The 21,812-nt window shown below is 34.0% G+C and overlaps 1 protein-coding gene across 1 annotated transcript; it reads right to left on the reverse strand.

The window, feature by feature from the left end:
* Positions 1–15,581: 15,581 nt before the first annotated feature.
* On the reverse strand, positions 15,582–16,153 carry LOC140035774 (putative late blight resistance protein homolog R1A-4). Its single transcript, XM_072077146.1, has 2 exons — positions 16,093–16,153; positions 15,582–15,985 (listed from the first exon to the last, which is right to left on the reverse strand). The coding sequence occupies exons 1-2, from the start codon at positions 16,151–16,153 to the stop codon at positions 15,582–15,584; spliced, it is 465 nt and encodes a 154-aa protein (XP_071933247.1).
* Positions 16,154–21,812: the final 5,659 nt, after the last annotated feature.

Below are 21,812 nucleotides of genomic sequence, written 5' to 3' on the forward strand. Positions count from 1 at the left end.
TTATCAACACATTTTTCAATCATCTTTTATCTCACATATATCATATCAAAAAAATGTTACAGTATTTTTTTCATAAAATTATTTCAAATAATTTATAATCTAAATACACTATTCTATAATACTTTTTGTGATATAATATATGTGAAATAAAAAAAATAATTAAAATTTATGAATCAAATTATTTTATCTTAAATCATTTCAATCAAAACACGCTCAACTGGCTTTGCTATTAAAAGGTGTACCACGGCTACATTATCGCTGGATACCCTCGAAAAAACAAAAAGTGTAGGAATAGCTGAAGCCAGTCTAGGAGTTGGTGGTTGTTTTTGACTTTTTCAGTCGTACTTTAGGTTTTGAATATTCTTTTAAAAATTGCCGCAATAAAAGAAAAAGGGATAATATCAGAAACCACCCTTAAGTTTTTTTCCTAATATCACTTTGCATCCTTAAAGTTTTAAAAATATCACTTACATTTCTAATAATTATAAAAGGACTATATAATCCCTTACTTTATATTTAATTCACATATCAAATAAATGGAAGTAAAAAAAATAAATAAAAAGAAGAAAAAAGTCACTATCTGCTCTTTTCCTTTTTCTCCAATATTCTTTTTTACTCAATTTTTTGGATGACTATGTAATTTTTCATTTTTTAATTATAGTAAAATAAATTTTGTTTATTGTTTACTCTTTCTGATTATAATAGAGTGGGATGTAATTTTTTTTATGTATTTTGAATTGATTTTTACAATGATTATTATAATTTAAAGACTCGAGCATTAGGTTAAGAAGATGTTGAAAAAAATATAAGATTCATAAGAAATCAATTTTCAGCATATAGATTTAAATTGATGCCAGTATATTTCTTTACAAATATCTTTTTTATTTTTCAAATATATATTTTTAAACTTTATGCTATAGTGGTACCATTATAGTTTTTTTTTAGCTGGTGATTTTTCTTGGAGTAAACATAATGTTTTAAAAGTATTTTTATTTAGCGAAATGAGCAAAAGATTAGTTTATAATTTTTTAAAATGTTGTTACTTAGAAAACAAAAGTAAAAGAGTTAAGTGATATTTTTAAAAATTTTAAAATATTAAATGATATTAAGAGAAATCCCAGGACAAGTTATGCAAAGGAAGAAAAGGTTCCCCGCAACCCTCTGTTTTTAAACTCGGACCGAACTTGTTGGTTCGACCGATCAAACGGGGAATCGGCCAATTGGCCGGTTCGAGTTAATCTTAAAAATCGAAAAATAAAAAACTCAGTCAAATCAGGTCAAAATCCGGTCACGCTGGCCCAGATCGTGGATCTGACTCAGGCCCATCTGCATCCCAAGTGGGCTACAATATTTCTGAGGAGCAGTTGGGCCATTTTGACCTGATTTGACCGGAAAAATGAACCCGATCTATCTTTATTTTATTTTTTTTACTTTTTTTGAAAGGTCAAAATATTTTTAATATGATGTTTTGATCCTTAAGTTGTTAAAAATTATTAACATACCTCAAATATTTTATACTTTATAAATGTTGTCTTAAAGTTTGGTGTTATTTTTCAATTAAGTCCATAATTTTAATTCTAAACTTGTTAATGCTTATTAAATAATATAAATTGCTACTTAATTGCTCTAATTTATTTGTATTTTCTTATTAAATATATTTAAAACATCAAATATATATGAATATACATTTATTAATATTAATATATTATTAAGTATTTTACATATAATATTTTAATTTTTAAATAAATTTTATTTATGACATCATCTGGTTCAACTTCTATTGAATTCGATTGAACCCATTAACTCCTGACTCCTGAACTCGATCGCATTGATATCCGGTCGGGTTCTGAAAACATATCCGCAACCAACACGTGATAGACAGGAAAGGCACTATGGCTGCTGCTGAAAAGCTTTACTACACCTGCGTTAAAAAAGTACGGAGACAGGACATGGAGTTGTCACGTGAGAACACTTTTTGGAATAGGCTACCTGTAAAGCTAGTTTTAAAAAAATTTTCAAAAATTCCCAATTCATCTCTTCCACCCTACACCTGCACCTAGAAGTTCCTCCCTCTTTCAAAAATTTTTGTAATTATTTTTTAATCTTATATATATTAAATTATTATAAAAATTTTATAAAATAACAATACAAAATAATTTTTTATAAAAATTCTAGAAAATAACAATACAGACTCCTTTAAGTTCTGGATGTGGATGCCTTCAAAACTGTTTTGAAGGGATTACTTTGGCGCACTAAGGCTGGATGGGTGTTCAATTTGTTGGGATATGTACGAGGTAGGCTAAAAAAATTTTCGATCTTTTTGCCTCAAGGGATCGATTATGACCTCCTTTTTATTGTCAGAGGCTTTCAATTGAAGAAAAAGAAGGCCGTAATCATGAATAGAGCGAAAAGGCCAAAAAAAAAAAAAAAAAAAAAAGTTTCCCGGGCAAGAAATAGCTAAGCGGTGGCAAGTGGTGATGGTACTTGGGGGACTGTATCTGCCACAGCATCGATGGGAAGATGACTATTTCTCAAAATTGCACTTTAACCTACTAAACTTATTGGTCAAGTATTATTTTGGCCCAAAAAGTACTCAACAAATTGCATCTTAACTCCAAAACTTTAGTTTCATTCAGGTATGATTTAAAAAATCGCTCCTGAGATTTTTAATAATATCACTTAATTCTTTGAGATTTTTAAAATCTTACTTACCTCTTCTGTCAAGGTTGACAAGACTAAATATTTCTATATGTAAAGTATGAGCAGGTTTGGTGTTAAACATAAGTGTCATTATTTAGTTTTCTGAATATATTCTTCCAATATTCACTTTCATTTCATCTACATCTTATCTACTAAACTTTTTACTCCTACGTAACTATCACTATACTCCGTTACGCTCTATATCACCAATACAATTTTCTCTCATTATTTATTTTTCCCTAAAGTATGCACACACATTAATTGTGCCTCACCAACTAGTCCCTATTAAATGTTGCAAATTAACAATGAGTATTTTTGGACAGGAGATTATTTGGGATTTTTTTTTAAAAATACTGTGACACTTTTTTTATGTGATGTATGTGAGATAAAAAGGTGATTGGAAAATATGTTGATCATGCAAGCAAGTTAATATATGTAAATAAGGTATAGATAATGTGCAAACCAAACACACTCATTACTCTTGCACTCTTAATAACTATTTAACCAAAAAATAAAATAAAATAGAATGTTTAAACCAAAAATGCATAACATTGGTCTATATCTCTTTGTATCAAGGTGGTTTTTGGGCAGCAAAAAATGTGTGTAAATTAATTAAGTCAAAGTCAACTACATAGAAGAATTTTGTTAAGTAATTAAGAGCTTGAAAAATTTCGTAGATAGTTATAATGAAGTCAAGAAATTTTTATAAAAATATATTTTAATATATGATGAAGTTTAAGTTATATTGAAAATTAAAATAATCTTTTCATACGTGTAATTTGTAATATAAATCATACCTATAGAAGAATACTTTATAAATAAGTTAGAATTAAAAATTTTAATAAAAAATTATCTAAAGGAAATATCAGTCTGTTGACATTCCTCTTAGACATATAAGAGGAATGTCATTTTAATGGTTAACATGTCAAAAACCAAAATAAACAACGAATGGCAAGATAGTATTGCAGATATACCTTATGATATCTTCGAAGGACTACATTCAGTATTATAATTTTTTGTACTTGTAAACAAGTCATTACGACCTTCATAGCCTAGAATTAATAAATGTTTTTTGAGGGGAGGGGAAATATCTAATGGTTAACATGTCATCCAGCATATAAACATATAATGACACATTTATCATCCTTAAACTTGCTATATAAACACACTTGCCAAATTGGTGAACCTAAAAGATATTGGGGATGTTTTTGAACTATTTTATTGTAATAATGTAGGTGAAAAATTTTTACTATAGATGTTTTTAATGGTGTTTTTGGGATGTTTTTGAAAATATATTTTGAGATATTTTTAAAATTTAAAATTTTAATGAAATATTTTTAAAATTTTATAAAATCTTACAACCACTCATTACTACTCCACCCTTTCACTCCCCTCCTCCCTCCTCCCCTCTCTAGTCACGGGTCGCAATCAGAGAGGGGGAGAAGGGGAGAGGGGTAGTGGGAGAGGCGTGGGGAGAAAGGAGAAGGGGAGGGGAGGAGAATGAATGAGGAAGAAGGTGGAGGAAAAAAACGAGGAGAAAGAGGAGGGGAAGAGAGAGGAGGAGGAAGGAGGAGAGAGAGGAGGAGGGAAGAGAGAGGGGGAAGGGCCAGTGGGTGGAATTGTGTTTTTGGTGGTTGGTGGGGGTGTATTTATATATATATATATATGTATATATATATATTTAGAGTTGTTTTTTATATATTGTATGAATGTAATATTTTTGGAGTTGTTTTTATTTGTATATTACTGTAACATTGTATATAAAAAATTTGTTTTTCAAAAATTGAGAAATCCAAATGAAGCTTATAATAAGAACAACTTGATCAATTTTTTTATGCCAGTACTTAGGTGCTTGTTTTAATACATATAAGGATTTAACAAGTTTACACATCTTGTCCTCTTGACCATGCGTAACAAAACCTTCTATGATTTTGAACCAACTAGTAAATTTACCAAACTTTCTTTAGCCTATTTGTTTGTTTATGAACGTCGAGTTGATCAAAGAACGGAGATTTCTTGTATGATTCTGTAATCTGGTCTTTTTTTTGGGAAGCATTCTTCTCCTTTTAATATGTTATAGTATATGACTACGAAGTTACAGTAGATTGTTTAGATTTAAGTATCAGTGGAACTACATTATGGTGTTTGAATTCTGAACTTTTTGGTTGCTAAGTGAGTGCATATTCTGAAAATATAGTGAGCTTTCCTAGATAGTTGATGTCAGTAAAGCCATTGGCATTGATGTTAATGATTTTTGTGAGCTCTTCTTTTGTCCCTTGTCCATTACTGGGTTGTCGGCACGACCCGCCGTCACTAAACGATCATTGACGAGTCGATCCTCAACCCCAATAGGACGGGTTTCTTCTTTTGTCCCTTGTCCCTTGTCTTTTCTCTTTTTTTTTTTGTTTTAATTTTTGGCTACATAGTATACAAGAATTTTGGAAGGAAAGCATTAGCAGGTAACTACTCATTGTATAGAACTAATCTATCATTTTTAGCATCTCTTAGAAAACATGGCTGGCAGGCTCATTTGAAGATTGAGCACCTATGGAACAAGTTCATCCGGAATTCTGGAGTGTAACTTTTGAGTGTTGGAAGGTCTTGCTGTAGAAAATTATTGTCTTATACTTAGTTTATATTGTAAAAGTGCACCGATTTTTTGGTCTAAGGTTTAAGAAACAGGCATAAGTTCTTTTAAGAAAATTATTGTCTTATACTTGGTTTATATGGAAGCACTTTATTTTATCCTCAAGGATATTTCTCCTTTTATTGCACTAGATAAGGGACAAATATAGCTTTAAGGAAAGTGTACATAATACACAACTTGGTTATAATTTTCTTCTACTGGCATACATATTTAAAAAATTCCCTTTATTTCTATTTTCCAACAATCTTTAAGACTATATTTGAAGAACTGCTAGTTCTTTGAAAGAGTTGGCAACCAACATCGTGAATATGGAGATGAAGGAAACTTCGTATGTTGACAAAAAATGATGAAGGTTGTATGTGTCTTGACAATACCACAACTTAGCACATAAGGAGACGAAAATCTCCTAAAGAAACTAAAAAGAAGCAAAAATGGGACAATGATTATTAAATTTAGAGAGGCCACATCCTTAATGAAATGAGTGATGAACTCTTTGATATTTACCACACGGTGACAATCCAAATCCAAATACATGCAAGAGGATACTATAATTAAGATCAGTTCTTTGTTTCTCCTTTTTAACAATTATAAAATGGTAGATACAAGACCTTTTATGGTACAATTTGCAGAAAATTTGAGAAATTTTTGAACCGTTTTACTTAGTAAAATATGCATATGGATGAAATCATTGCTGTGAGTTCCATAATAGACAAATTGTTTCCAACATGAAAAGATTTCAAGAGAAGTTTGAGATATAAAGAGAGAAGACATCTGTCTTGAAAGTGTTGCAAAGTCCATAAAGAGTTGAGGGGAAATTTCGCATGCAAAGGAGGAAAGATTCTCAAACACAAGATGAGAACCAAGATTCTTCTACCAAAATACAAGTCTTGGCCTATATGCTATGGGCATTTTAAGAGATGAGGAGAGAACTTTTGCTACTCCTTAAATGTCAAGTTACAAGTTGTATAATTTTTTGGACCGTTACTCAAATACTATAAGTTTTTTATCAATACAGTCACCTATCGTTTCCGAAAAAAAAAGAAGAGGGGCACTTGAGCAAGTCTCGAGACAAGAAACTTGATCAATACAAGAATCACTAAAATAACGAGAAAATGAATAAGAGAGGAAACTGCTGCCATTGCAACAAACCTACACACTGCAAGTCCAAATATAAACTTCTTAAGAAGGCTTAAAATGAGAAGTAAGAGACTTTCACTAAGGGAAAAACCCACTTTTCGTCCATAAACTTTAAGATAGAGACACATTTTGTCCCTAAACTTTTAGATGCACCACATTTAGTACATGAATTAATTATTTTTTTGCCACATTTAGTCCAAAAACAGTAAATTGGTTGATCTGGATGGAGAAAGTCACGTGTTTGGCGTGTGGCTGTTAAGTAAAAACAATTTCTCAGTCAAAATTAATGGCCATGTTAATCTTCTCCATCCAAATTGAACATTTTACCGTTTTGGACGAAATGTGGCCCAAAATAGTTAATTCATGAACTAAATATGGTGAGTCTAAAAGTTTGAGAACGAAATGTATCCCTTACTCAAAGTTGGACAAAAAGTGGATTTTTCCCCTTTCAATAATGCAAGAAAAGGGCTGGTTGCAATGATCTTCAAGGTGAACCTTATAGAAGATGGCTTTGCTTAGTTGGTTAATAGTACTAGGGCTATAAAACATATCTGCAAAAATAAAGAATTCTTCAAATCTATGAAACAAGCTCAAAATGGAATAGTTGCTTTACATAAAATATTCAGCCACAGCTCCCATTGTAGGAATAAGTGAAGTTGAAATTGGAATTACTTGTCAAAATATTATAACTCTTATTAATGTTCTTGATGTACCGAGAATTAGGAAGAATCTTGTTTCCTATGGTCTGTTAAACAAGTTTCATTTCAAATTTCTATTTGAATACTGATAAGTTTATACTTCCTCAGACATGTATGTATGTAAGAAAGGGTTATCTTTGTTATGGTATGTTCAAACTTAATCTACTGCCAATCTACAATAATAATAAATGAGAATTGTAGTTTGAGTCCCTAATGTTTAGCATATATGTTAACTTAATCCCTAGTATACTAGCCAAAACAAATTTGGTCTCCAAAATTTCTAATATTAAGCAAATTTGATGGAAATTCAACAATGACTAATGGTCAAAATCAAATTGCCATTAGTCAACAATTTTGAACTTCGTATTTTTGGTCCATAATGTTTGAAATTTTAATCATTTTAGTCACTTAAGATTTCAATAGTGATATTATGGGTAGGATAAAATAAGATGCGAATTAAAAGGAAATTGTGTTAAATGGATACTAGGAATTTTAATTAAACCTTTTTTTTTATTTTTGGCACTAATTTCTCATAAATTTCTTCCTTTTTGTATAATCCATCCCAATTTTGGTAATATATATATATAATTATTGTTTTACGCTATTAGTAATTAACTGATAATTAATTGATAATGATTAAAAGCACTTGATATAGTATTTATCTTTACTAGATTTTATACTTACAATTCCTAACTATAGCAATTTAAGTCCTATGTACACAAGTCATGCAAGAACTTGTGTAGTAGACTAGCAATGTAATGATAATAAATTTTTATATTAATACTAGAATGATCTCCTTTTGTTTTTTATTTTATAAATTATTCATATGTTGTCATCCGATTGTAATGTATTCAACAAAATTTATACTTTTTTACTTAAATGATGTTCTTGTGTTGATATAAAGTGTTTTTGTCTAGCTCTGAAAAGAAGTGTTGTCATGAAATTTTATAGGCATTTAGGAAGACATTTGTCATATATGTAATTGAATTCACATTTCATTTTGTCTCTAAACTTGAAATTTTATAGGCATTTAGTAAGACATTTGTCATATATGCAATTGAATTCACATTTCATTTTGTCTCTAAAGCCCGAATTATAACTACTTGAAATTTAAGGAACCACATTAATTGAAACATCAAACATTAGGGACTAAAAAAAAAGTCAAAACATCAAACATTAGGGACTAAAAATACAAAGTCAAAACTTTTGACTAAAGCCAACTTGATTTTGATTGTTAGTTATTGTGATTTTTCATTAATTATCCTAAATTTGCCTAAAATCAAAAGTTTTGAGGACCAGATTTATTTTGGCTAAAATATTAGAGACAAATTTAATACAGAGGCCAAATATTAAGCACCAAAACTATAATTCGCCCTAATAATAATAATAATATTTTTGTTTATATGGTTGAGTCTTCTTAACTAGCCAATACAAACATGCAAAAGGCTGAATTGATAGGCATTGCAATTTCGCGCGACATTGGTACATACATTGCACGAATTCGGCTCCGTTACGTCCGATCTCCAGTCCTTTCGTTGGCTAAAGTCCATGTTCAACAACCTAGAGTGAAACTTTTTGAGTAAAAGGTGGTCAGAGGCTCAGAGCACGTTCTTAGATACAGAATAAAAAATCTAAAAATTTTTGCAAGGCCAAAATGCTGCTTTTGCAATGATAATATCATGTGAGGAGGTAAACCGATGCAAAACAGTATGTGCACTTGATGGAAGAAAATTTTCGATCCCGTTTGAATTGTTATTTTCTGTAGCTGTAGCGATTATATATATATATATATATATATATATGAAATAAAATAAAAATTAATAAGAGAGAGTGTCGTTTGATTTTGGAACAAGGGTGGAGTTTGATTAGAGATGATATTAGAGTTAGGCAAGTGAGATTGAGTGAGCAAGAGAAGTTGATAGGAGGGCTTTTTGAGAGGATATTAGAAGTTCTGTTGATGAGGGTTTTAGAGAATTATGTTTAAAAGAGAGGCAGGTAGCGGATCGTTGGAGAGAGCTCGAGTTGGTTGAGAAACAGATTGAGAGTAGAGAAAATGAGCTTGTTAAGAAAGAGGAAAAGTTCAAGAGTTTAGAGGAGGAGATTGAGGTGAGGGAAAAGGTCTTGGGTTCAAAACAGGGGATGCTTGAACCTAGAGAAAGTGAGCTAGAGGCTAGGGAAAAGGTTTTGGAATTACAGATGGTGCTTGACTTGAAACAAAGAGAGCTTGATTCTGCTCAAAAAAGCAAGGAAAGTTGTTCTAGAAAAGCTGATTCAATAAATCCAATCCCAACCTGGGGAAGGGCAAAGAAAAGAAGGAAAAGTGGAGACAAGGACGCATATAAGAATGACTCTGAACAACATGCTGTCATTGATCTGGTTGGATCAGATTCTGGTGATTCAGGTCATTCAGGTTCAGGATGTGATCTAAATGATTCCCATTCAGTGTCAGAGTCTGATTCAGGTTATTCGGGTTCAGCACATGATCTTGGTGAGACAGGTTTAGGCTTGGCCAATTCAAATTCAGATACGTACTCAGATTCTTCTGATTCTTCAGGTTTTGAAGGCTCAAGTCCGATTTATCATTCAAACAAATTGTTTAATAACTTCAGAAGAACATACACGTTAAGCAGGTTTCATGTTGGTCAAATTTGGGCTTGTTCTTATCACAGTTGTAATGATAAGATAAAAAAAATCATATGTTCGCGTTGCATGGCTCCAGCCTGTGGCACATTATCCAGGTGCAGTGTTGTATAGGAAAAACACCAAAAGTGTCAAGTCACCTGCCATAACGCAGGGTTGGAAGGAGTGGATAGATGCGGGGTTACCAGTTGGTTGTGGTGGATTTATATGTGGTAAACAAGAGGCCCTGTCATTATCTCGTTGTAACTTTTTGCATCAAGTTTGCTACAAAGATAATTTTGCTTCTTGCAATCTTGGTAGTCCTTACTTAAGACATCCTCAAAAGGGAGAGACTTGGGCCCTCTATAAGGATTGGAACCTTAGTTGCTGTGCTTCTAATCCTGAAAATCATTTATCTTGCCAGTATGAGATAGTTGAGATTGTCCAGAGAAATCATTTTGACACTAGAGTTGCTTCCTTGGATAAATAGGAAGGATATGCAAGTTTATATCACAGAAGAAACCACAATAAGAAGGATACTTTTTTGATTAATGATGAAGAGCTCTTTCGGTTTTCCCACAAAATACCTTCTTTTAGGATGAGCAGCCAAGAGAGCAAAGGTGTACCAGAGGGATCTTTTGAACTTGATCCCAAGTCGCTTCCTGCAGTTTCTTGACGGAATTTGGAACATTCAGGTATTAAAGTTACTAAGTCCATTTTCATTGTGTTCCTGTGAATATTCCTTTTTGCAATTTTTGGTTACTCCATTTGTGCTGCGGTGTTGGGAGGCTTTTTTACTGGATTGTACTGGTTAATGGGTGAACTCATTGCTAGCCATTTTGGCAACACTGAAGAATTTTGTTTAATATGGCATGCAGCTGACACCAGTACTAGCCAGTCAAATGTAGTATTTACAAGTAATAGTCTTCATCATGACATAGAACTTCTTAAACTTCAATTTAATGACTATCATCTACCATGCACTAAGAATTATTAAATTTTACTTGAATGGGTATAGAACTGTTGTGTGATGTTCCTAAAGGGGCATTGCAAATTCTGGATAATCTTTGTACTTCTTTCTATCCTTCTAATAGATTCCCTCCCAGATTTTGGTATGGAATAATTTTTTTTTCCAGCCCCAGGGGACTGGTGGTTGAGAGAAACTCTTGCAGTATCGCAACACTGCTGGTTGTAATTTCCATACAATTTCCCACTAGAAAAATAGAAAGATGGCACAAAAAAATGATTTTCCATTGTCTGAAACAGCCGAAGTAAACCTCAGTTTACTGTTTAGTTAGCTCTCTAACCGAGATCTCTCTCTCTCTCTCTCTCTCTCTCTCTTACGCACACAAAGACGCACAATCACACAATCATTGAAGCCACTCTAAATTTGTTTTCTGGAAATTCTTGTTGAGGATTATATTAGAGGATCATTGGATGTTTTGTTGAATTGCATGATGTTGGTTAGCTGCTGGATGAATTATAAACTATGTGAACTTCCAGCTCTATTGCAGTTACTCTTAAGTTTCTTTTTTTTTTTTTAATTATTATTTTAACAATTCAGTGCATTATTTTCGTAATTTTCTGCTCTTTTAGGTTTTTCTAAAGTGTCCCACCTTTGCAAACAAAATCATTATCAAGCCTGTGCTTTTTTGGTTGGTTCTCAGCTTTTTGTGTTTTATTCTTAGCTTTAATGTGTGTTTATGATGTTAAATGATAGCTGTTACTATGTGCTTTCCTACCAAAGGGACATTTTGCGTCATTTTTTGAACTTTCAATTTTATTCTTAGAAAATTAATTTAAACCCTAATCAACTAATCACATTTGCTAATATAGTGTCTCACAACTCCCTTAAATATTGTAACTACCAAATTAACTATAAATATAAAAGAAAAAATTTACTAATAAATTGTAATTTTTTTTGATGAAGAATTTATATAAAATTTAATTTTGTAAAAATAAAATTAATATATTCATACAAGTTAATAATTGTTCTTGAACTGTATACATATCGGCTGTACCTTTAATACTAGTGTATACAATTCCTGTTTGATCTTTACTATGTAGAAAAGACCTAAATTTCTGGGTAAAGTCCTGGTGTTATAAGATACTCCTGTATCCAAACAATTCCATATGCATCCGATAGTACCCATCCGCACTCTCAAGTGATATTTTCGGATTTGCACAACATTGTCCTGTTTCCGTGCCATATCAGTTGAGAAAAAAATTCTTAAGGCGGGAAAATTACTAAAGGACTGAAGCATTACCAAAAACAAAAATGAAAAGACTAATTGAGCTGGACAAAGATTTCAAGCATGAAACTGTTTAAAAAAATAAAAAAGTTGAAAGCCACCTGTTGATGTAGCCCAAACTACAGGATTAATCAGTTCGAATCTTATGCTCTCTGCTGGTCTTAATTGAAACATTATTAGTTTTAAGTAAAAATTGACATACATAATGATTTAGAGAGGTATTTGAACGGTCAAAATTTGTTGAATTATTGTAATAGTGGAAATAGTTTACAGTTTAAATTATAAAAGGAAAGTTCCCGTTATGATGGATAAATGAACCAGTAAGGTCCTATTTGATAATCAAATTCAATACTTAAACTTAATGGATTCAAAACTTAACATGTTCAAATGCGTTAAATAACAAAAAATGGAACATCTGAATTAATTAATTAATTAAGTAAAAATGAATTTTCTAGGTAAAATTTGCTCCAAAAAATAAATGATAAAACTTGCTCTCAAAACTGAATTTACTTATCACTTGATCTGATATATACTCAAAATTTAGTACTTAATAATTTAATAACTTAATATATTCAAATCTCAGACTTCAGATTTTAATTTTCACATTTCAGTTTTATCAAACACACACTTTAATTTGTAAAATAATAGCTATTGATAATGGATGCTTTTATGATCATCCATGATACTTACAAATTATATAACAATATTAACTTGCAAATTAATATTGAAATTCTTATTATTGACAGAGATCTTCAACCAACTAATCAAGTACAAGACAAAGGCACTCATAAAATTTTTTTTCCATGTGTTATTCTTTTATGCTTTTTTGGTTATAAAATGAGTATTAGTTTGTTATATAATTCGCAAGTATAAAAGAATTTGCATAATGAAATACTTGCAAGCTATTCCCACGTTATAACACAATTTCTTCTTTTCTTTTTCAAAATTTTGATTGTCAAAAGAAGGATTTTGATTTTTTTTTTTTTTTTGGTGGTGTGTCTGCACAAGTCCGATAGATTTGTCTGTGCACAAGTATGTAGTGTATTTTTCACAAGTATTTATCTGTTATTGACAACACTCTTCTTATGTTACAAAATAAAACAAGTGTAGAGAAAAGCATAATATATATCGATCGCTACCACACTATTAGATATTTTACAAACATTTAACGACAGGGTCAGGGCTCTAATAACGAGTCAATTATCTGATTACGGCGTCATAAGTCCGATTAATCTAGAATTAGCGTGTAAATCCCTGCCACGTGTCTGGATTAATTGCATGGAAGCAAATTTCGAAAACTCACCTATACTTTTCTTGCAAATTTATGAAAAGTTGCACCTTTCGTACCAATTTTGATTCTTCCAATAACCATTTTTCCAAATATTTCTCAAGCAATTTTGCTTGGGTTGCTGGACAGAATTCGGTGCCGAATTGCTACAATTTGGTGGTTGCTCAGTGGACAGCCCAGCCCTAATCTTCCTCATGCAGTTTACGTGGCACCAGGTTCCCATTTGCATTTGATGTGGCAGACTGCTTATTAATTAGTACTAGAATTAGTAATTTGATGAACAATTAAAATCCATGAACAATTAATTACCCTTCTTACAAATAAGTGAAAAGCTTACCATTTGCGTGCTGACTACTGAATTTGCCGTCCACATTTCTTGAAGGTGATGCTACTAATGTAATCAGAGTATTCAATATTTGTGACTTTCTTCAGTCCATTCTTCTGGCTGATTTGCCCATTATTCATTAACAGAAAAAAGAATGGAAAAAAAAAGATATATAAAATTTTTTGGAGTAAAATTGCTTCTAGCTTGAAACAATAACTATATATATGTAAAAAAAAAATGCAACTATTCTAAAACAATTACATGACTCATCCTATAAGCAAACCAGAATCTTGCTTTGATTAGCACTCTCAAAATTCAATTCCTTACCCTCCAGATCAAAAGCAGAAACACGAGAACTTTAATTGTTTTATGGCACAAGTAGTTTGATAAATTTAGAGACTGCTGTACGAGGATCTTTGCAAACAATAATATTGCCCTATATATATAGAACTGAGAATGGAATCATATTTTAGGAATAAAGAGGTAAATTAGTCCACATGTACAGTACAAAAACCAAACACACAACTGTCTAATAACATTTATTGCATCAAATGCAGTGTTTCAAAGTCGAACACAATTTTTTTTTTCTTTTTGTGGAACTTTTTGTTGAATAATAAACAGTGGAGCTCATAACCCTCCCAATTCCCTAAAATTTATACAGAGTTCGAAACAAAAAGGAACACAAAAACACAGGCAAAATTTTTGCTTCTTCAACTGGTTTCTTCTTCCATAGCAACAGTAAAATTTTGAACCATCATGTTTCTTCAACTGCTTTTTTCTTCCACAGCAACAGCAAACCTTTTTTTTTCTCTTTTTTTTTGTTTTTTGTTTTAAAATAGAGAAAGACACACATATGAGCAATTATAATGGGAACCACCAAGGAACCATAGCAAACCCTGCTGATACTAGAAAAACCAAAGACAATAGCAACCCTGTTGACATGAAAAAAAGAAAGAAAGAGCAACAATTAGTTGTTTATTCATAAATTTCGCACGTCAATAAGTCAAGTAGATTAATCAATTTGCCTGAGGCAATGTCTTTAAAATAATAATAATAATAAATAATACAGCCAATGTTTTATTTTGTACAGAAGCAGTCAAGACAACACATTGAGCGCCAAGATTTAGCCTCCCTCCAATTTTGTCCACTATACCCCAAATTTAAGGTGGTGTCACAAAAGTTACACCATCCATTTTTGTAAAATTATACAATTTGATAAAAAAAAAAACAAGCATTACCTACTTTTTATTCAAGCACATAGTCAAAAGAATTTTCACTACTTCAACAGGCACTACATCAAGCAGTATGAATTTGTAAGGTGCAAGTTGGATGATCTAAAATGCTGCATGTCATTATTCTACTGGATAAGAATCAGCAAAACTAAAAAGATAGTTCAAGGGAAAAAAAAATACTACAGTTCCTTTTGGATACTGTACCTATGAATCTACTCCAATTACATCTATTGAAATCATTTAAAGGTTGATGACTCTTGTTCCACATACACCAGTAAATTTAATCTCATCAATACAATATTCAAAAAGAATCATAAAATATCTCAAGTTTTAAGGATCGTATGTGATGTGACCATTTATGCAATTCACACTTAAACCAATAGCACGTTCAGACCCAATTTTTTAAGTGATTCAAACTACCAGTGCGGTTTTGGTAAATTTCAAATATTTCATCAAAATTTTCAAGCCAAACGAAGCCCAATTTTTTCGTATACCATGGATTTCAGATATAGTACCATCTATACCCAATTTTTTGTCCCTTACTCCAACCAATATGACACTTAGTAGCACAAATATTAGTTATTCAAAGTGTGCGATCTATCATCCATTGACAAATGACAAAATTAAAAGAGTGGAGTTTACCTCTCAACATTTGACATGGAATCTGCCCTAAAGATTTCTGGCTAGTCAATAGTGATCTTCAGACCCGCATTTCCCCAGTCCTTATGCTCTTCCCCAATTTCGTGTACCAACTCATTAAGAATGTAGTTACAGTCCATCACTTCAATCTCCATAAGAGGTGCATTACGCTGTAAACAGGAAGGGACCGTTTCCAATTCCCAAACGCCAATCAACCTTAACTTTTGAAGACACGGCAAAGCATCACCACCATCTGTCACGTCTTCCCATTCGACAACATCCAAGTTTTCCAAACTCAAGCACCTGAGTTCACGGAACCCTCCTGGTGTCAGCTCCCATCTTTCTCCGACAAATGACCCGTCGAGTAATGTAAGGACCTCAAGGTCGGGTAGTTCCTCGATCGCTGAAATTTTACTCCAGGGTAGATGCAAGTGTCCAAGGGCCAACTCTTTCAAGTGTAGAGGGAAAGAAAACTCAACAGGATTCAGTTGCAATGACTTTGCCGACACTTCGAGTGTTTCTATTTGTTGAAATGTCTTGAATTAGATCTTCGACCTCCGCTGAGCTGTTCGGGGGTCTCACTGTATTTGGTTGTATATTTATACCTTATATCCATTCTATACAAAAATATCTGATACATTCCGAACCCTATTAAAAATCTGATTTTTCTCAAATTTGTTCTTGCTTGTTCTTGTTTGTTCTTCCGTTCTGCTGCATCTGTTTTAACAAACTGGTATCAGAGCTCTAGGTTCGTCCTAGGGCTCAAATCAAGCAACAACATGTCTGCTTTGAACATTAAGATCGACAAGTTCACCGGGAGAAATAGTTTCAATCTATGGCAGATTAAGATACGGTCTCTGTTAAAGCAACAGGGCCTGTAGAGTCCGCTGACGAAGAAGAAATCGGATTCCGTTGATGAAGAGTCGATGAGTCTGGAGGAAAAGGCTCACTCGACAATCAAGTTGTGCCTGGCAGATGATGTCATCACTGAGGTCATCGGTGAAGAAACTGCTGCGGGTTTGTGGGTTAAACTTGAGAGACTCTATATGACGAAGTTTTTAACTAACAAGTTGCTCCTAAAGCAACGTCTGTTCGATCTGCGTATGCAGGAAGGTACTCCTCTTCGAAAACATTTAGATCAATTACATACGATTTTTTTTGAGTTGCGTAATATTGATGTTAAAATTGAGGATGAGGATGCCGCGTTGATTCTGTTAGTGTCTCCACCGTTATCGTATGAGAATTTTGTTCAGTCTTTTATTGGCGGTAAAGATACAGTGACTTTAGAAGAAGTAAGATCAGCACTACATAGTAAAGAGTTGCACCATAAGGCGGCTGGTAGTGTTACAGATAATCAGGCTGCTGGGCTAGCTGTCAGCAGTGGTAAAGGAAAATTGGGGAAAAAGAAGTCCGGAAACAAGAAGCAGTTCTCTAAAGGTCTCAAGCCGGATGATGTCTGTAACTACTGCAAGGAAAAGGGTCATTGGAAATCTGATTGTCCCAAGACGAAGAAGCAGCAGGAAAAGCAACACGCTTCAGCTTCAGTTGCAGAAAAAAAAGCGAAAAATTCAGAAGAAGACCTAGCCCTAATTGCAAACGGACCAACACATCACACTGATGTGTGGGTTCTTGATTCTGGGGTGTCCTATCACATATGTCCAAACAGGGAATGGTTTACAACATATGAGCAGATAGATGGCGGAAATGTCGTGATGGCTAATAGCATTGTCTGCAAGGCTGTTGGGATCAGTTCGATTAAGATCAGGACACATGCTGGGAAAATTGCCATACTGAACGAAGTCAGGCACATTCTAAAAATGACGAAGAATCTGATATCACTTAGTACTCTTGACAGTAAGGGTTTCAGGTTCAGCTGAGGAAGTGGAGAGTTTTGCATCAGTAAAGGTTCATTAGTCATTCTCAAAGGAATTAAGCATGGCACCCTGTACATCTTACAGGGTTCTACATTAACAGGTTCTGCCGCTACTGCTGTTACATCTTCTGAAGATCGCAGGTCTGATATGATCAAACTGTGGCACATTAGGCTTGGTGATATGAGCGAAATGGAGATGCAGATTCTGTCTAAACGTGATCTTCTAGAAGGCCACAAGATCACTAATCTTGGATTGTGTGAATATTGTACTTTCGATAAACTACATCGCAGAAAGTTTGGGAAGGTAATTCACAGGACAAAAGTCACACTTGATTACATCCATTCTGACTGTTGGGGTCCTTCACGAGTTGAGTCTTTGAGAGGCTGTCGATATTTTTTATCCATGATTGATGATTATCAAGGATGACTTGGGTAATCGTTATGAAGGAAAAAGGTGAAGATTTCAAGAACTTCAAGCAGTGGAAGGCCTTAGTGGAGAATCAAACTAGAAAAAATATCAAAAGGCTGAGAACTGATAATGGTCTGGAATTCTGTTCAAAGGAGTTTGATGAGTTCTGCAAAGATGAAGGAATTACTCGGCATCACACAGTTCGACACACATCACAACAAAACGGTGTAGCAGAACGCATGAATCAGACACTACTAGAGAGAGTACGGTGTATGCTCTTCAATGCTGAGTTGCCAAGGAGGTTCTGGGCGGAAGCAGTGAGCACAGCCTGTTTTTTGATCAATCATGTACCTCATACAGGTATAGACTACAAGATACCTTATGAAGTGTGGTCTGGTAAGTCCCCTACTTACTCAAATTTGAAAACTTTTGGTTGTACTATGTATTATCATGTCAGTGAGGCAAACTAGAACAAAGAGCTAAAAAAAGAGTGTTTCTGGGATATGAAAACGGGGATAAAGAGTATAGAATCTGATCACCCTCAGAAAAGAAAGTTATACTTAGCAGAAGTGTAATTTCTGATGAAAACTCTATACTTAACCCTCCTGTGAAGACTGTTGTTGAAGAAAGTGCAGGTGTTGATAAACAGGTGGAGCTAAAAATCATTCAAAATGATTTTGAATCACAGCAGCAATTTGGTAATCATCAACCGCTATCCTTTGAAACTGAACCTCCTGCAGGAGTAGAGTCTCCAGAACTTGCATCAGCAGAAAGGGTGGCACCTATATCCCATACCGCGTCAGAAACTCAGCAGCACGGTATTGCTTATGATCGTGCGAGGAGAGTAGGAGTACGAGCTCCCAGCAGGTATCGAAATTTTATAGGTTATGCATTTCAGGTTGCTGAGGAGGTGTATTCTGCTGAGCCCTCTACCTATAGAGAAGCTATTTCAGACAGTAAGTCAGTTCAATGGCTTGCTGCAATGGGTTATAAAATGGAGTTGTTACACAAGAACATCACTTGGAAATTGGTCAAATGGCCAGTAGAGAGAAAGGTTGCGACTTGCAAATGGGTCTTTAAAAGGAAGGAAGAAATTTCTCCAACTGAGAGCATCAAGTATAAAGCACATGTTGTTGCAAAAGGGTTCACTCAAAGAAAAGGAATAGACTACAATGAGATTTTCTCACCAGTGGTCAGACACATTTCTATCAGGGTGCTACTAGTAATGGTTGCACATCAGGACTTAGAACTAGAGCAATTAGACGTGAAGACAGCTTTCCTACATGGAGAGTTAGATGAAGAGATTTGTATGATTCAGCCAGATGGATTCCATGTTCCTGGAAAAGAAGATTATGTGTGCAAGTTGAAGAAATCCTTGTATGGATTAAAGCAATCCCCAAAGCAGTGGTACAAAAGATTTGACAACTACATGATTAAGTTCGGCTACAACAGAAGTCAGTATGATTGTTGTGTATATCACAGCAAACTTGAAGATGGTTCGATGATCTATTTGATTCTGTATGTAGATGATATGCTCACAGCTGCGAGGAATAAAACAGATATACAGAAGTTGAAAAGTCTTCTCAGTGCAGAATTTGAGATGAAAGACTTGGGTGCAGTACAAAAAATTCTGGGAATGGAGATTTTCAGGGATGGAAGCCAGAAGAAGTTTTTCTTATCACAGAAGAGCTATATTGAGAAGGTACTATCCAGATTTGGCATGTCTATGACAAAGCCCTTGAATACTCTGAGTGCAGCGAATGCTCAACTATCAGTTACACGCGCACCACAGTCAGAAGCCGAGATAGAGTAAATGACTAAGGTTCCCTATTCTAGTGTAGTGGGTAGTTTGATATATGCCATGGTCTGCACTAGACTAGATCTGGCACATGCAGTCAATGTTGTTAGCAGATTTATGACTAATCCTAAGAAGGAGCACTGGCTGGCCGTGAAGTGAATTTTTTGGTACGTGAGGGGTACATCTGATGTTGGTCTCATCTATGGAGGTGATACAGAGTGTTTGGTTACAGGCTATTCAGATTCTGATTATGCTGGAGATGTTGATAGTAGGAGGTCGATGACTGGTTATGTTTTCACTCTTGGGCATTCTGTAGTTAGTTCGAAAGTAACTCTACAACCTATAGTGACTCTATCCACTACTGAGGTAGAGTATATGGCACTTACGGAGGCTGCTAAAAAGGGAATTTGGTTAAAGGGGTTGGTTGGAGATCTTGGCCTACATCAGGATCAGGCTAATATATATTGTGATACTCTCAGTGCAATATGTCTAGCTAATGATCAAGTTCATCATGAGAGGACTAAATACATTGATGTCCGATATTACTTCTTGAGATCTGAGACAAGCATCAAGGTGAAGAAAATTGGCACTGCTGACAATCCTACTGATATGTTCACCAAGCCCGTTCCTCATAGTAAGTTCAAACATTGTTTCGACTTGCTAAATGTCCTAAGTTTCTGATAGCCCTTATGGGCATTCTGATGGTACTTAGAGACAATTCTGATGGTAAAAGAAGACTCTGAGTACGTCTGGCACTTCATCAGTGCGTCAGTTACATCTGTTTCCGAGAAGATTCAAGTCAAGGCGGAAATTTGTTAAAATGCCTTGAATCAGGTCTTCGACCTCCGCTGAGCTGTTCTGAAGTCTCGCTTAGTAAAGGTCCGTTTTAGTTTGGGTCTCGATTTTTGGGCCTAATGGTCCAGTCCATTTTGATTATTTGGTTGTATATATATACCTTATATCCATTCTGTACAAAAATATCTAATACATTCCGAATTCTAATAAAATCTGATTTCTCCCAAATTTGTTTTTACTTGTTCTTGTTTGTTCTTCCGTTCCGCTACATTTATTTTAACAATATTCACCATACCAGGAGATATGCTAGCCACAATATTGTATATTCAGGTCAGAGGCAAGTTTCAACATTCAAATTGCTAAGACATATATGAAACTATTATTCACTAATGCAATGAAACAGGAGCTTGCCTGTATAAAAGTAGTCCATCTGTCATGGAGGAAAAAAGAAATCTGAGCAAATATAGAAGAAACTATAGAAGCAAAAGCCTTGAACAAACTCTAAACGTGCAAGTGATTATCAGAAGAAACAGGAGAATCAAGACCTTGATATAAGAGTGAGGTTGAACAGGGTGAGCCATGGGACCAGCATCCTAGATGATTATGACAAAGAATAATTAGTCACAACAAAGAATAATTAGTCACAACAAGCTGAACCATGATCTATTTGGAATAACATGATTTTTTCCTATCCAATTGATGGTTCATGATGAACCGAGCCCAAGTTTTAGATAATTAATATGTGCTACTAGAGTCATAGGCAACAAAGACAGCTTTATAGACTTGAGGATATTGATAAATTCTAAGCTTCAAAACATCGGCTATTCTCTTCACAGTACTGCTGCCCACATCAGATGAAAATTCCTGTCCGTTGGCATCCATGTTCAGGAGTTAAGCCAAAATTGAATGTTTATAATAACCAGAGTCTCTACAAAAAAAATGTATACTGGACCACGGAAGACTGTGAGCCCTTCTTTCAAACTAAGCTAGGCAAAAACTGAAGTAAGCTCCTTACAAACGAAAAAAACTAAAAAAATAACGACTAGATTCATAACAATTTATAAAAAAAATGTAAAAGATTTAGTTCTCCTTTGCCCAACGTTGATGGGCAACAAGATCCCCTATACTTTAAAATTTGTTATCAGATATATCGCAACTGAACTTCAAGCGACCATGAATAGAATTATTGTGCTTTATCAGTGCATCACGACTCGAAAATGAGCATTCACAGTGGGAATGGTAACACCACCACTGAACTTCGGGTGGCGGAGCTCGGGGTTCTTGTTCTTTTTTTGGCATATTTAAACCTAAAAAAGAAACATATGAGAATGACAAATTACAAATTAAAAAAATAAAATCAAAATAACAGCAAAAGAAAAGGAAAAACAATCCGAAGCTGC

The sequence above is a fragment of the Coffea arabica genome, chromosome 2c (assembly GCF_036785885.1).
Source record: "Coffea arabica cultivar ET-39 chromosome 2c, Coffea Arabica ET-39 HiFi, whole genome shotgun sequence".
In the NCBI taxonomy this organism is placed as follows: Eukaryota; Viridiplantae; Streptophyta; class Magnoliopsida; order Gentianales; family Rubiaceae; genus Coffea; species Coffea arabica.